This window comes from Muntiacus reevesi, chromosome 1 (genome assembly GCF_963930625.1).
Source record: "Muntiacus reevesi chromosome 1, mMunRee1.1, whole genome shotgun sequence".
Lineage (NCBI taxonomy): Eukaryota > Metazoa > Chordata > Mammalia > Artiodactyla > Cervidae > Muntiacus > Muntiacus reevesi.
This window is the reverse complement of record NC_089249.1, coordinates 198,926,440-198,940,194: the sequence shown is the minus strand read 5'-3', so window position 1 is coordinate 198,940,194 and position 13,755 is coordinate 198,926,440. Positions and strand designations below refer to the sequence as shown.

Below are 13,755 nucleotides of genomic sequence, written 5' to 3'. Positions count from 1 at the left end.
GCCCCCAAGTCTGCCCTCACCCACCCACCACTGTCCTGGTCACTTTCTGCAGGTGACCCCCATGGCTGCATTGGCCCGGCAGTCACCCTCCTATTGCTGCCCCACTGCAGGCTGGGGACACCCCAGCTTCTTCCTGGGGCCCCCACCCTGACCCCTGGCAGCTATACCACCACCCTCTCCTTCCACTCCCTCCTCATGAGGCTCGCCCACCCGGACCATTGCCTGGGTACCTCTCCACGCTGTCTTTTCTCTCTCATACACACAGTCACCTCCTCAGAAGCTGCCACCCGCTCCCACCACTCCCTGACCACCACTTTGCTTCGTGGCATGCCTCAGGACATGAGATAACTTTGTTCTGTGATGCACTTGGGTGTCTTTGTGGTCTGTCTCCAGACCACCAGTGCTGGAGCATGGGATGGTCTGGGGGGACCCAGCCGCGCCTGGAATGTTTACAGGACAAGGAGCAGACCCTTTGGGGGAAGGCAGGGCAGAAAAGCGGGAACCTGCAGATCAAGAGACTTACAGGTTGTCAATTAACTGGGACCCTGATTCAATGCAAACTGCAAAACAAAAAACCCTCCTAAACAAAAGACTGAATTATTATTATCTACGGGACAATTGGATGCTGCAGCACTGACTGGATATTTGATGTTGCTAAAGAATTATTGTTCATTTTTCTTTGAGGATGATCATGGCATTCTGGTTTTGTTAAATGAAAAAGAGTCTTGTTTAGAGACGTGCACTGATGCGCTGACATACTCTAGCTGTGGGTTGGCACCCGATAGGGTATAGGACAGGGTTTCCTTTAACTGCTGTGGGCAAGGCGGGGGATGGGGAGAGAGCAAGTGAGTCACCCTCTGTTTAGATATGGTCGTCTTTTGTGTGTGTTAGAGAATTTCCATAATAAAAGTGAAAAAAAAAACAACCAACACTAATGTGCTCTTTGTGACAGTTAAGTAAATAATGCAACAGTTTTTCATGTTCCTATTAAAAACACACACACACACATTTCCACAGAGAAAAAGGCCACAAACAAGAGTGAGAAAGGGAATTCCCTGGCAATCCAGTGGTTAGGACTCCATGCTCTCACTAAGGGCTCTGGGTTCAATCCCTGGTCGGGGAACTAACATCCCACAAAGCTCAGTGCGATGAAGGGAAAAAAAGCTGAGAGGAAAAAAAGCCACCAACACTTCTATGTTTTTGAAAAATAATGTAAAAAAAAAAAATGAAAAAGACAAAAAATAAAAAGAAACAAACAACAACAACAAAAGAAACATAATGTGAGGACAGAACATGTAACATGACATCAGTGTTATGTGAAGGCTTTAAAAAAGTGCAATCAGCTTTGCTTTAAAGCTGGGTTTGGGGGGATTGTGGCAGTGTGGCGGCGGTAGGGCTCCTGTGCTAGCGGAGGCCCCGTGTCCTCACTGCAGTGGGGCATCTGCTCAGGGGGAGAGTTGTCCAGCGCCGGGGAGGCCTGAGCGGGGCCTGGGCCTTGCTGAGGTGCCTTTGTGGACGCCCGGCCTTGACACCTGTGGGTCCATGCTGTGGAAGCTGGGGGAGGGGGAGGGTCCTCTACTTACTCTGTTTGTGTTGAGTCAATAATCACTTCAAAATGAAAAGTTAAACTAACAGAAACAGAACACGAGAATGGGGAGAAAACGGGGAGGGAAACCACGAAGTACCAAGTGAGGGCTCTTCTCCTTCAGGAGACACGGGGGCGGAGGTTAAGGGAGGGCTGCGCTGTCTGGGGCCACACCTGCTTCCACTTCCAGGCAGTGAGCTTCCTCACCAGAGTTGGGGGTCGCCCATGTTCACACTGAGGGACGAGTGCATTTGGTTATGACACCTGGTGACCCACGCATGGCTCTAATGTTCTTCTCAGCCTGACACTAGAATCAGCCTGACACAAATGCTGCACGATTCCACTGACGGGAAACGTCCAGAACAGGAGACGGTGGGTGGAAAGGTGGGTGCTGGGGACTGGGGAATTTTACGGGATGGATTTCTGTTTCAGATGATTAAAAAGTTCTGGAAATGGACAGCAGTGATGCCGGTACAACCTTGTGAATGTGCCCACAATGGCCGATTTCCTGTTATGAATATTTTACCACCAAAAAAAAAAAAAAACAACCTTAAAATAGTAAACGAGGGACCTCCCTGGCAGTCCAGTGGTTAGAACTGTGTGTGCTCACTGGTGAAGGTCCAGGTTCAATCCCTGGTTGGGGAACTAAGATTTTGCAAGCCATGTGGCACAGCCAGAAAAAAAAAAAGTAAATGAAAAGGAAGCCACCCAGAGATGAGGGACCTGGAAAAGCTAAGTCCTTTGGGATTCTCTAAACCGTGCAATGATTCACTGTGAAGTGCCGGGACTTTCCGTCTTCTGACGGTCGGGCAGCTGGAAAGATGATTCACACACACGCTCAGTGCTTGGCGGCACCCCTGCTCCTCAAGCCTCGCACTGGTCTCTGTGTCACAGGTGAGGACACAGAGGCGGCTAATCCTCTGCAAACCACAGCTCTAGACGCGCCTTCTACAGGAAAGTGACTTCCAGTGTGAGAACAATCACTCTCCTTGGCTGGGGCTACTATAACCCTCTTTGACCTCCCAGCCTCCTGGCTAGCTCCTAGCTCCTAGCCTCCTGGGGAGATATCTGAAGGGGGCTGGAAAGCCCAGGCCCCGAAGACTCCAAGCCTCCTGGCACTGGAGCTGCTACTTCCTGTCCAGACCCTGACCCCTGCCCACCCAGCCGGGGGTCAGCAGCCTCCGGGCCCCTGGACAGAAGGGCGCTGTCCATCACCTGTGGTCCCCGCCCTCGGGCTCTGGGCTGGCAGAGTCCTCCTCAGCCAGCGTGTCAGACACCAGCTTGAGGGCACGCTCCGCATGGGAGACGGCCTTCTGGACGGCCAGGAGCTCCTCCTCCGTTGGGTAGATGGCCGCGTGCTTACACATGACATGCCGGTCGTCGCTGGACTCCGGCCGCCTGGTGGGCTGCGGGGAGAGGTGCGTGTGTCTTGTCACAGGCAGGCTGAGAGGTCCCGGTCACTCGGGAGCCGTGGGGGCCCTTGGAGCCTGGCTGGTGTGACTGGCGAGCGGGGGCTGGAGAGCCGGGCAGAGGAGTGACAGGGCCCAGGGGGAGGTGGAACAGGGAGGACCTCAGCCCCAACAGCCGTGGGGAGCTTGGGCCAAGTTGGGGGGGGGGGCGCCAGTGGGCTCCCTAGGGAACGCTCTCGAGTTTCAGAGCCAGAGGCTCCGGAGGCAGCTGGGGCCCCTCCCTCGGCAGGGCGCCCTCCACGGTTCCCCCACAACCCGCCTGGTCCCCAAGGATGGATAGTCAGACACCTCAGTGCTTCTGAGGGATGTGACCACTGGGGCCTCAGGAAGTTCTGAGGGACCCCTGTGGCTGGCAGTGAGGCCCTCAGGCCCCTTCAGCATCCCCCACTCCGAGGCATTCGACCAGCACCCACCAGAGGCTTGGCTGTGGGCGCCCCTGGCCGACTCCTGAGGGCAGGCAGGTGGTCAGGCAGAGGGCGTCCTGAGCGTGAGTCCGGGACAGGCGGCCCCTCTTCCAGCCGCCTCCTGCACAAGTCGTAGCGCCTGCGGGACGAGAGGGACTCGGGGCCCTGAGCGGCGGCAGGACTGTGAGGTGGCCCCACTGGAGCCCTGGGGGGCCCGAGGGGAGCCCTCCCACCGTGCAGGGCCGCGAGGCCGCACCTCGTCTCGTTGTGCCAGCGCCGCAGCTCCCCCAGCCGCCTCTTGGTCAGCTGCCGCTGCCTCCGCAGTGTCTCCTCCACGAGCTTGCGCACCCGTGTGCTGGGCTTGTCTGCGATCGGGAGGTCAGGGTTCACTTTTTTCTGCAAAGTTTGGGGACCGTCATTCAGATAAGAATGCTGGGAGGGGGGAATCTCGGGGCCTGGGGGACACCCGTGTGACAACACCTTTCCACTGGACTTAGACAATAGTGAGTTTTAGTCCCAAAGTCTCAACACTCCTTGTCCCCCAAAGGCCATGGCAGAAAACCATGAGGACAAAACCATGGCTGACTCAAAGAGCTGCAGACGTGACACTGAGCGAACCATCCGGATGTCTGACGGAGGAGCCAGAGGAAGAAGGTGCTGAGACACCTTGAAGCACCTGCCACCAGTGGTCATGCTGTTCTCAGAGGACTGACCAGAGGTGCTCGTCCCGAACAGAATAATTCAGAAAATACCATTTGTATGAGATCCAGTGTGTACTGTAAATAGAATTGTTAACTCACTCGCTGGGCTTCACTTTTAGCATGTAATTTCCTCACTCAGAGAGCATGGTGTTGTCTAAGGATTAGTCACCAGTGGAAACAACACAAGTGTGCTTCAGTGGGTGAAACACACAAAATGTTGTCCCTTCCACACACAGAGCATCCCTCAGCCACAAAAAGGAGAGAAGCCCTGGCATTTGCTACCACATGGATGGACCCCGAGAACACGACATTCAGTGAGGGACCCCCTGAAGCAGACACAGAAGGACACACAGGGTGTGACTCCACTGATGGGAAACGTCCAGAACAGGCTGACCCACAGATACAGGGAGTGGGTTCCTGGTTGTCAGGGGCTGGGGAAGGGGTGGGGGTATGACTGACAATAGGGTCCGGGGCTCCTGATGGACTGTTCTGGAATCAGATGGAGCTGCTGGCTCAATGTACACATTTGTGAATGCAGTTAAAGCCACTTCATATGCACCAGCTGCTTGGTGTGTGAGTGATATATCAACAGGCTGCTTAAAAGAGAAAAATGCCCAGAAGCCACTGTCTCTCATGAGGGTCATAGCCTGTGCAGTGCACACGCGTACTCAGGGTCCAGAAGTCACGTGTGTCTAAACACACTTGTGTGCACGTGTGCCCCGGCAAACCTGGGGCAGGGAAGCCTCATAACGGCAACTGAGGGCCTCTCTGGTTGAGCCCGTGGTGCTGAAGGGCCTGGGGACTCAGACTCAGAGAGGAACAGGGTGCGTTCCGAGATGTGGGCCAGGACGTCCAGAGCACAGATGCCCCCCTGCCCCCCTGTCAGGGCACACCTTGTACTGCAGCCGGTGCCGCCGTCCCCGCACGTGCATGTCCCTGGCGTTGGGGTCATTGAAGCTGCACTCACACAGCTTGCAGTGGAAGCGGATCACCCGGCCCTCCTCGTTGCACACCTGAGACACAAGGCTCGGCTGGGCGCCACCTGCAACCCCCACGCCCCCCACGCTGCGGGTCTGGGCTCTAAGAGGAGCCTCCTCCCCCAGGGCCTTCCAGGCCAGGCACTGGCTTCCTGTCTGCCCTGTGGTTAATGTTTTCAGAGGAGTGACCTTCACCAGCACACCCTCCCAGCCTGGCCCTTCTTGCCACCACCTCTGCCACCATCGTTCCATCCTCCCTCCCTGCCCCACTAACCCCCCTTCCTGGGGCTGCCACCAGGAAGCCTGCCTGGCGTGGCTGTTTTTCAGGGCACAAAACTGAAGGTGTTGAGTGGATTGAACAAAAGCCTGAACTCCAGCACAGAAAAAGTGCCAACATGCACGTGCCTAGAGGCAGGGACTGTGGGCGTGGGGGCAGAGGGCTCAGAGCCCGAGCTCCACAAGGAACCGGGTGCCCGGGCAGGTGCCCGGGGGGCACGTGGACTCCAGTACCCAAGGGTCACATGCCTGTGGGTTTCCAGGGCACAGACCCCTCCTGTCACCTTCCTTCCTGCAGGAACTGGGGCTACCCAGGAGCAGGAGACGCCTCTGCCTGTCTCAGACCTCCTTCCAGGACCTGGAGCCCCGCACCCAGGGCTCCCAGTAGGGTCCCAGTACGCTGGCTCACGGGGCTATCTGCCCAGGCAGGTGAACGAGTCTCAAGGCATGGCCCCACCAGGCCTAGCCAGGCGCGCAATGGTCATCCAGCTCTTACCTCCTCCACGTAGCCTGGGCCCACCGGCTGCCCCTCACAGCTGCTTCCAGAAGCTTCTGCGGAGCCTCCTCGGGCGGACGGTTCCCCAGGTCGCTCCGATCTGGGGGGTGCGGGTTTCCCGTGGAGGGGTCTGCAGTCAGTTGCTGGCAGTGCAGGAGGCCCTGGAGGGAAGAACTTCATGACTTGTAGCCTGCTCCAGCCAGAAATCATGGCCAGCTCCTGGCCCACCAGCTGGAAGGGTACAACACAAGGCCACCGGGTCCCCCACCATCCCTCTCATCCCCTCGTGACATCAGCCTGTGGGGTTCGTGATCCTGTGAGGACCTCACCCACCAGCTCGGGTCACAGCTGGAGAGCAGGGCCCTCACGGTGTTTCATGCCCAGGCGGACGGGTCCACAGGGAGGCCCAGGTTGTAGGCCTCTCACTGAGGACAACCCCCCTCAATTGCACAGTCTGCAGCCCTTAGTTAACAGTGGACACCAGGTGGACCGGGGTCACGTTCACTGACCTTGGTTCATTGAGCCCCAGAAGAGAGGTTTTTTTTTAATAATGTGTTTTTAAAAATAATTAATTTATTTATGGCTGCACCGGGTCTTTGTTGCTGCCAGGGCTTTTCTTTAGTTGCAGAGAGTGGGGGCTACTCTCTGCTGTGGTGCATGGGTTTCTCATTGGGGTATCCTCTCTTGTTGCAGAGCACAGGCTCTGGAGTGCTGGCTCAGTAGTAGTGGCTCATAGGCTTAGTTGTCCCGTGGAATGTGGGATCTTCCTGGACCAGGGATTGAACCCATGTCTCCAGCATTGTAAAGTGGCAGGTTATTTACCACTGAGCTACTAGGGAAGTCCAGGGAGACATTTCTTTGTCACCAAAACTGCTTTATATCCTTGCTATCACATGACTGTTCAAACCTCAGACCTGCTGAGGCTCAAAATAAAATAGCCCCCCATCCCTCAAATGTGGTGGTGGAGAGCGGAGACTGTCCCACACTGGGGTAGAACCCCGCCTCCCCTGCTTACCAGGTGGCCCAGGGCCAAGTGCTTTGCCACACCTCAGTTCTTCCATCTGTAAAGTGGGACTGATGACAAATCTAAAGCATCGTGGAGGGAGAGTCAGGCCCTGCACGTGACTCAGTCATTGGAGCTCCTAACACGGAAGCCTATGTACCCATGCCACACAGGGCCCTAGGTCACAGCGACAGATGCGGGGGATGCACACCTGAGGGGAGGCAGGGTTGCGAGGAGCCCGCCTTAACCTCCCGGTGCCCAGCTAAGTGATCAGAGCACCTGAGGGGAAGGGGGTGCTGCATCCAGCACGTGGACTGTGGCCATCCAGGGGCTGCTCCAGGCCCAGGGTGGGGCTCGGGAGTGTGACCAGCACCCTCTGGGTCCCAAGCTCCAGGAGAGGAAATGGAAGCTGCCATCTCACTGCCCACACTTCCCCAGGTGGACCAAAGGTGCCAGGAGGCACTGCCCAGCCGGAATCCGGCAGAGAACCATCAGAGGTCCTGCCTCGCCAGAAGCTACGGCACACAGTGAACTGGATGGCCAGTCTCTGAAGCTCAGGCTCGCCCAGGGTGGCTGTGAGGCGCAGAGCCGTACCCACACGCGAGGCCTTCGAGGTGGCCGGTCTCCTGGGCGGTGGTGGCCTGCTCATGGCACACACGCTGGGGCTGGCGGGGGCCACGGGCTTGGCTGAGGCTGCAGGGGTGCTCTCTGCGGTGACGGTGACGGGGGTGGAGGCCGGCTGGCTGGTGCTGGGGGCCTGGGCCAAGCTGGGGTTGGCCGGTGCGGGGTCTATGGTGGGGATGGGCTTCCCCAGTTTGGTGTGCAGCTTGAAGACCTGGAACAGACCAGCCCCATCAGGGCCCCTCCCGCCTGACCAACCTTCTCAAGGGCGGGCAGAGCAGCTCGCTGGAGTGGGGAGCTGGCAGCCTGTGCAGTGAGGGGTTCTATCCGGGTCTCCCTGGGACACTGCCCCCACCCCAGCACCCCTTAAATGTCCCAGGGAGGGCCTTCCCAAGCTGTCTCCTGCTAGGAGTCATACACAGGTGGGACCTCAACATAACCTCAAACTCCATACTCCACCACCTGTGCTGGTTTCTGCAAACCCAGCACCAGCCCAGGGACAGCCCCACAGCACACATGGGTGAATGCGCTGAGGGGGCCGGCTGCTCCGAGGTACACGTGTGCACGCCCACACACAGGTCCACGCTCTGCTGGAACTCATACACACATCCAGAGATACAGATCACCGAGGACACGGTCATAGCGCCTCCTTGGCCTGACCTCCTCCAAGACATTTAAGTGCTGAAGCTCCACTGGGCAAGGATGATCTGCACTGATGACCGTCTCAGACACATTCTCGGGCTCCAAGTTTCTGACGCTCACAGCTCAAACCTGCCCCCCAACCCCCTACCCCGGGGCTTCCTGCAGGGCTTCCTGTCCCCAGAAGCAAGTCCCAGCCTGCAAACCGAGCCGTGACACCCGCAGTCCACCCTACCTGGGCCCCAGCTCTCCCCTTGCATCCCGTGCCCATCAGGCCAGGGCCCCTTCTCCACACTCCCCTGCTCCTTCCTCTGTGGGGTCACAGAGGGTTTGCGGGTTCACTCAGGCATTCGAGAGCCTGTCCAAGCTGGGCTGGGGGATGAGGCCCATGGTGAGCTGGGGCAAAGGACAGGATGGGCACTCAGGGTGACCCGGCCTGCAGAGGGGGCTGGGGAAGGGCTGGCAAGGCCGCGGTGTGGGGGGCTGGGGGTGGTTCGAGCAAAGGCTGTGAGGCAGGAGGAGCATGGTAGGTGGGCTGGGGCAGCTGGAGGGGATTCTGTGGACGGGGCAGGGGCTGTCCCAACCCTCTCACTCCAAACCACACAGGGCAGCACCAAGCAGGCCTCCCGCCAGGAATTGCCCCCTCCTGCCTTCAGCGCACACCCAGAAGGCGAGCGTCATCTACCAGGTTCATGACACCATCTGGGGGAGATTTGCTGATTTCCAAAAACCACCTCTGGGCCAAAAAAAGAGGGCCCAGGGTGGGGGACACTACCTCCTCTCAGGTGGGGGACCCTGTTCACTTCCCCATAAGATGACATACTACAAGCATTTCTAAGGCCATGAGAAAACGCTGATAAAAAAATAGTAATAAATATGACAAATGCTGATACTAAATAGCATCAATTAAATCTCGGATGTTCAAATATGAAAACTTACCACTTTAATTTGATTTTTTAACAAATAAGGACCCCCAAATGAACTATATCATTGGATCTCATCAATATACAGACTCTGGTCTGTATACAGACTCTAGTCTTGTGTGCATAAACACACAAGACACCCTGAGGGCCCAGAGCAGTCTCCTCTTGGGCCGGGCGTGGGGTTCGGCTCAATGCCTCTGTCTAGGGGCAGGTGTGACTCTTGTAACTGGGAGGGGGGCTAGTTCCTGAGGAAGGAGGACACATGGGCCTGAGGGGAGAGCTGCCTTTCGTGGATGGCTGTCCCCCTGCCCCCTGTGTCAGTGGACGCCCCTCTGGGTCCCGAGTGAGCCTGGCTCCACGCAGGGTCCTACCTTCTGGTGTTTGGCCCCCCGGATGTGGGCGGCGTAGGCCTCTGCCCCGGTGCAGGACACGGCACAGAGGTCGCAGTGCAGCTGTGCCTGCACCCCCCGTGGGCTGCCGTTGGGCTGGACGCCCATCTTCTGAGCTGCCTCTTTCTTCTTGTGCTTCTGCCCTTCCAGGTGCTCGCGGTACGTCTGCTGGCAGAGAGTGAGGGCGGCCTCATGGGGTGTGCCCACCCAGCATCGTGTCCCCACAGTGCCCAGGGGTCTGATGTCCCCACCCCTGCTGTTTACGGGCCTCCGAGAGGTTTGTGTACCACCTTTTAAAGCCCAGTCAGGACCTCCCTGGTGGTCCAGTGGTTAAGAATGCACCTGCCAATGCAGGGGTCGCGGGTTCAATCGCTGGTTCGGGATCCCACATGTGGCAGAGCAACTAAGCTCATGGGTCACAACTACTGAAGTCCATGTGTCCTAGAGCCTGCAGTCTGCAACAAAGAAGCCACTGCAATGAGTAGCCCTCACACTGCAACTAGAGGGTAGCCCTGCTTGCCACAACTAGAGAAAAGCCTGCGTAGCAATGAAGACCCAGCACAGACAAAATAAATAAAATCTTAAAAAAAAAATAAAGTCCAGGCAACAGACCTAGGAAGCTCAGACTGAAAAACATAAGATTTTCTTCCTCTTCTAAAAATCAGTTTCTGAAGAAAGCAGCAAGCATCCTCAAAGGACAACATTTAGTTTCAGAGGCTGCTTGAAAAAATATTCCAGCTTTTCAGAATCTGACCTCAGAAGCCAAGGACGGACACGTGTTACTTGATAGACGTGGGACACACTTCTTTTCAGGGTGCTGCTTCCAAACCGTGAGTCCAGGCGGGAGGGGACTTCACGAGTCACAGACCCACGGCTCTTGCCCCAAGGCACCTGAGATACCAGACACATGACCGAATGTTCACAGGGCAGCCCTGACTTGTCTCTTGGAAGGGGGCCTGCTAATCCGATGTCCTCTACCCACACCAAGAGTCAATAACTCTCAGAGCAGAAAGGCCTCTGGGAAATACCAAAGGCACTGGTGATCTTGGCTGGTTCTGGGGGCAGGTAAGGAGGCAGGGACAGGAGTGGGGGCGGTGCTCTCGAAACGTAGGCATCTGTCTTTACCTAAGCCACAGGACAGGCATACACACATGCATGTGCGCGCACATGCACACATGCACACATACACGTGTGCGCACATATGCACACGCACACATACACGTGTGCACACTCACACATACAAACACATACATGACGTAACTGCCTATGGACAGAGATCAGCCTAGAAAGAGATAAACCAAGGTGCCAACAGTAAACTACTTCAGAACACACTTCGTAGAAAAAGCATGTGTTCACAACTTATGCCATCCCGATGCCCGACTTGGTGGTGGTGGTGGTGGTGACGGTGGCAGATGCGCGAGCCTGCCCAAGTGATGAGCTTGCACAGAGCAAACCACGAGCATGCACACACTCGCATGCAAAGACACACACGGTGCACTGAGCAGACGGGCTCAAGGCCAACAAACGTCAGCACTGGAGGCTCTGGAGCAGGGCCGGTGGGCCTCCCTGCAGTTTTTCTTACAACCACATGTGAACCCACTGCTATCTCAATAAAAATTTCAACGAAAAAACGCTGCTAACATTAGCAAAAAGCTGGGAATAACAGGAGCTGACATTTCTATGTGCCAGATGCTATGCTGAGTGGTGATACGCTCGGGCAAACCCAGTCCCATGGGAGACAAGGCTCAGAGAGACCTTGACACTGCTCGGATAATGCTCACGTGCCCACACCCCGTCCCATCCCACGTCCGAGGGGAGCGTCCCACGCTTGCTCAGTGTGATGCCGTGAAGGGTCTAGAATCACAGAGCAGACCTTATGTTTGACTGGTGACAATAACAAAGAATCCTCATGATGCAAACTTAAAGTCGTGCAAAAAAATAAAGAAGGGAACAGGGAAGGCCGATGTCTCACTAAGGGAGAGTGTCATGCAGTAGAAAGAACCACAAGGAGCTGGGGTGTCCTGCACTCTGAGAAGGGAAGCACCATGAACAGCTGGGGGTCTTGGCACCAAGGCCCTGCGTGTGGTGGACCTGGCCCCTGACCCTCAGCCAGGAAGTCAGGCTGGAGGAGACAGGCGTGGGTGCCTCCCAAGTCTCTGCAGTCCATGATGGGGAGTCTCTAAGGGCCTCCGGGGCAGCTTGACAAGCCCTAGTGTCTGATAACCTCTGCAGGGAGCAAGTTGGGTTACCTGCGATCGTGGCTGGGGAGGGCCTTTGCTTACAGAGCAGTACAGGCCCACTCACATGCACACACATGTGCTGCTCCTACCTGGCTGCAGGCCTGTCTACATGGCCCTTCCTACACAACCCTGTCTGTACGGCCCTGCAGCATAGTTCCACTGTGACCAGCCACATTCTCTGACCCTCATGTCCAGAGCGCCTCCCTGCTACAGGCAGCCTCAGAGTGCAAGACTGCGCTGCTGCGGCCCACACCCAGAGCTGGGCTGGCTCTCACATCTTCCACAAGAACATCAGGCAGTTTTAAGGCCATGCTGATGCCCACTTGATGCAAATTATTAACAAGCCTCTTCTGGGCAGGTAACAACCCTGCCCTCTGGCCAGCTGCAAGGACAAGGAAGGGCTCCCCACTATGGGGGCAGGGGGCTCCCTTGGGCTTCCCTGTGGGGGCCAGAGTGGGGGCCTGACCTGGGGGCCGGCACAGCTGATCTTGCAGATGTCACAGTAGTGAAGCGGGAGCGGCTGGGGGCCAGTCCGGGATCTTGGCAGCTTGCTGGGAACTGGAAGCTTCTTGGCGATGCTATTAGCACAGCTGGCACTGGGACTGCCTCCTGGGCCACCCCACTGGGATGACTCCACAGGCTTTGGGGGTGCAGGGGGCTGCTGGGGTGGGGGTGGCGGCGGCGGTGGCTGCATCTGTGGAGTGAGTAGCGGTGGGTAGTAAGGACGGGCCACGGAGTAGGAGGACGCGCCATAGCTCGGGTAGCTTGGCCCTAAGAAGGAAGAGAAGAGTGAGAGGGTGAGATGGTTGGTTTTGAGAGAAGGACCACACGTATTTCAGCAGCAAGCAGTGGAGGGGTCTGTGCCCATGTGCCGGCTCACCCGTGTACGGGGCGGAGGCTGCGCTGAAGGATGACGAGGCCGGCAGGGTGGGGACGGAGGAGGCCATGGGCTGGGCACTGCTTGCTGAGGCATAGGTGTAGCTGGAGCAGGTGACGCTGGCTGGCGGCCCTGCCTCGGCGGTGGGCATCTGTGGCAGGGGCTGTGCCTGGCTGTACCCACCGCCCCCATAGGCTCCTTGGGTCCCTGGAGAGCAAGCATAGCCTCTACAGAGTCAGCCCTGCGGCCCTGGGTCCCGGGAGTGGACAGCAAGAGCCACACAGGCGATGGTGTTGCTATCTGGCCGTGAAGCCCAGGTGTCTGAGAGGTGCTGGAGGCCGAAGCCCCCGGTTCTTCCATCTCTATGTCCTCCATGAAACCCACCTCCTTCCATCCTGGGAAAGCCTCCTGGGAAACCACTCCCAGCTCTACTTCAGTCTCTCCCCGTCTCTCTGCCTCACCTCCCACCCTCCCTTTGCACCCTCTGGCCCACTGACCTGTGCAGACCTGGGGGTGTATCAGGACAATCCACCCTACTCCTGCACTATGAATCTGGAGTTTGAAATGGGGCTTTCCCAGGCTCCCTCCTGTATGAGCAAGGACACGGGCCCCACCCCGACCCACCTGGCGGGCAGAGCGTGGCCGCGGCTGGGAGCTGAGGCTGGCTGGCCACGGATGGTGGGTACTGTTTGCTCTCGTAGCCACTGGTGGCTGTCGACAGTCCGTAGCTGTAACTGTCCTGAGAGAGGATTTCCATAGGGAACACAGGGCAGGGAGAACGGTGCTCAAGGCGGGGTGAGGCACCCTCCCTCAGCCCCCACCCCAGGCCCGCATCCATAGGATTCCTGAACTCCGGCCCTGTACCAAAGCTCTGTTTTGGGACCTGGGGATGAGGGACCAGGAAGAGGGCCGTGGCCTGCTCCCTCAGGACCTCACATCTGACAGCAAGAGTCCCACAGGACATGGGCTGCTGGGGACGGCTCTTTGGAGGGGCAGTGACAAAGAGGCTGGTATGCAGACTCCAGGACAGAGCTCCTGGTCAGGCCAGTAGAGTCCAGAGGCCTTGGTGAGGGTCAGTGTGTAGGCCTGCAGGAGACCCAGAAGGTGGTCAGAGCAGAGACCCAAGAGGGCCAGGAGAGGGGCTGGGTGGGCAAG

The 13,755-nt window shown here is 57.5% G+C and overlaps 1 protein-coding gene across 1 annotated transcript in view; it reads right to left on the bottom strand.

The window, feature by feature from the left end:
* Positions 1-13,755, bottom strand: part of ZFR2 (zinc finger RNA binding protein 2) — a 45,078-nt gene that overhangs the window by 8,625 nt on the left and 22,698 nt on the right. Inside the window, exons 3-12 of the mRNA XM_065933787.1 lie at positions 13,225-13,339; positions 12,604-12,807; positions 12,190-12,494; positions 9,466-9,648; positions 7,506-7,746; positions 5,909-6,069; positions 5,053-5,172; positions 3,715-3,854; positions 3,468-3,597; positions 2,801-2,991 (exon numbers count right to left, since the gene is read on the bottom strand). Of these exons, the coding sequence (XP_065789859.1) occupies positions 2,801-2,991; positions 3,468-3,597; positions 3,715-3,854; positions 5,053-5,172; positions 5,909-6,069; positions 7,506-7,746; positions 9,466-9,648; positions 12,190-12,494; positions 12,604-12,807; positions 13,225-13,339 (1,790 nt within the window). The remainder of the gene's footprint in view (positions 1-2,800; positions 2,992-3,467; positions 3,598-3,714; positions 3,855-5,052; positions 5,173-5,908; positions 6,070-7,505; positions 7,747-9,465; positions 9,649-12,189; positions 12,495-12,603; positions 12,808-13,224; positions 13,340-13,755) is intronic.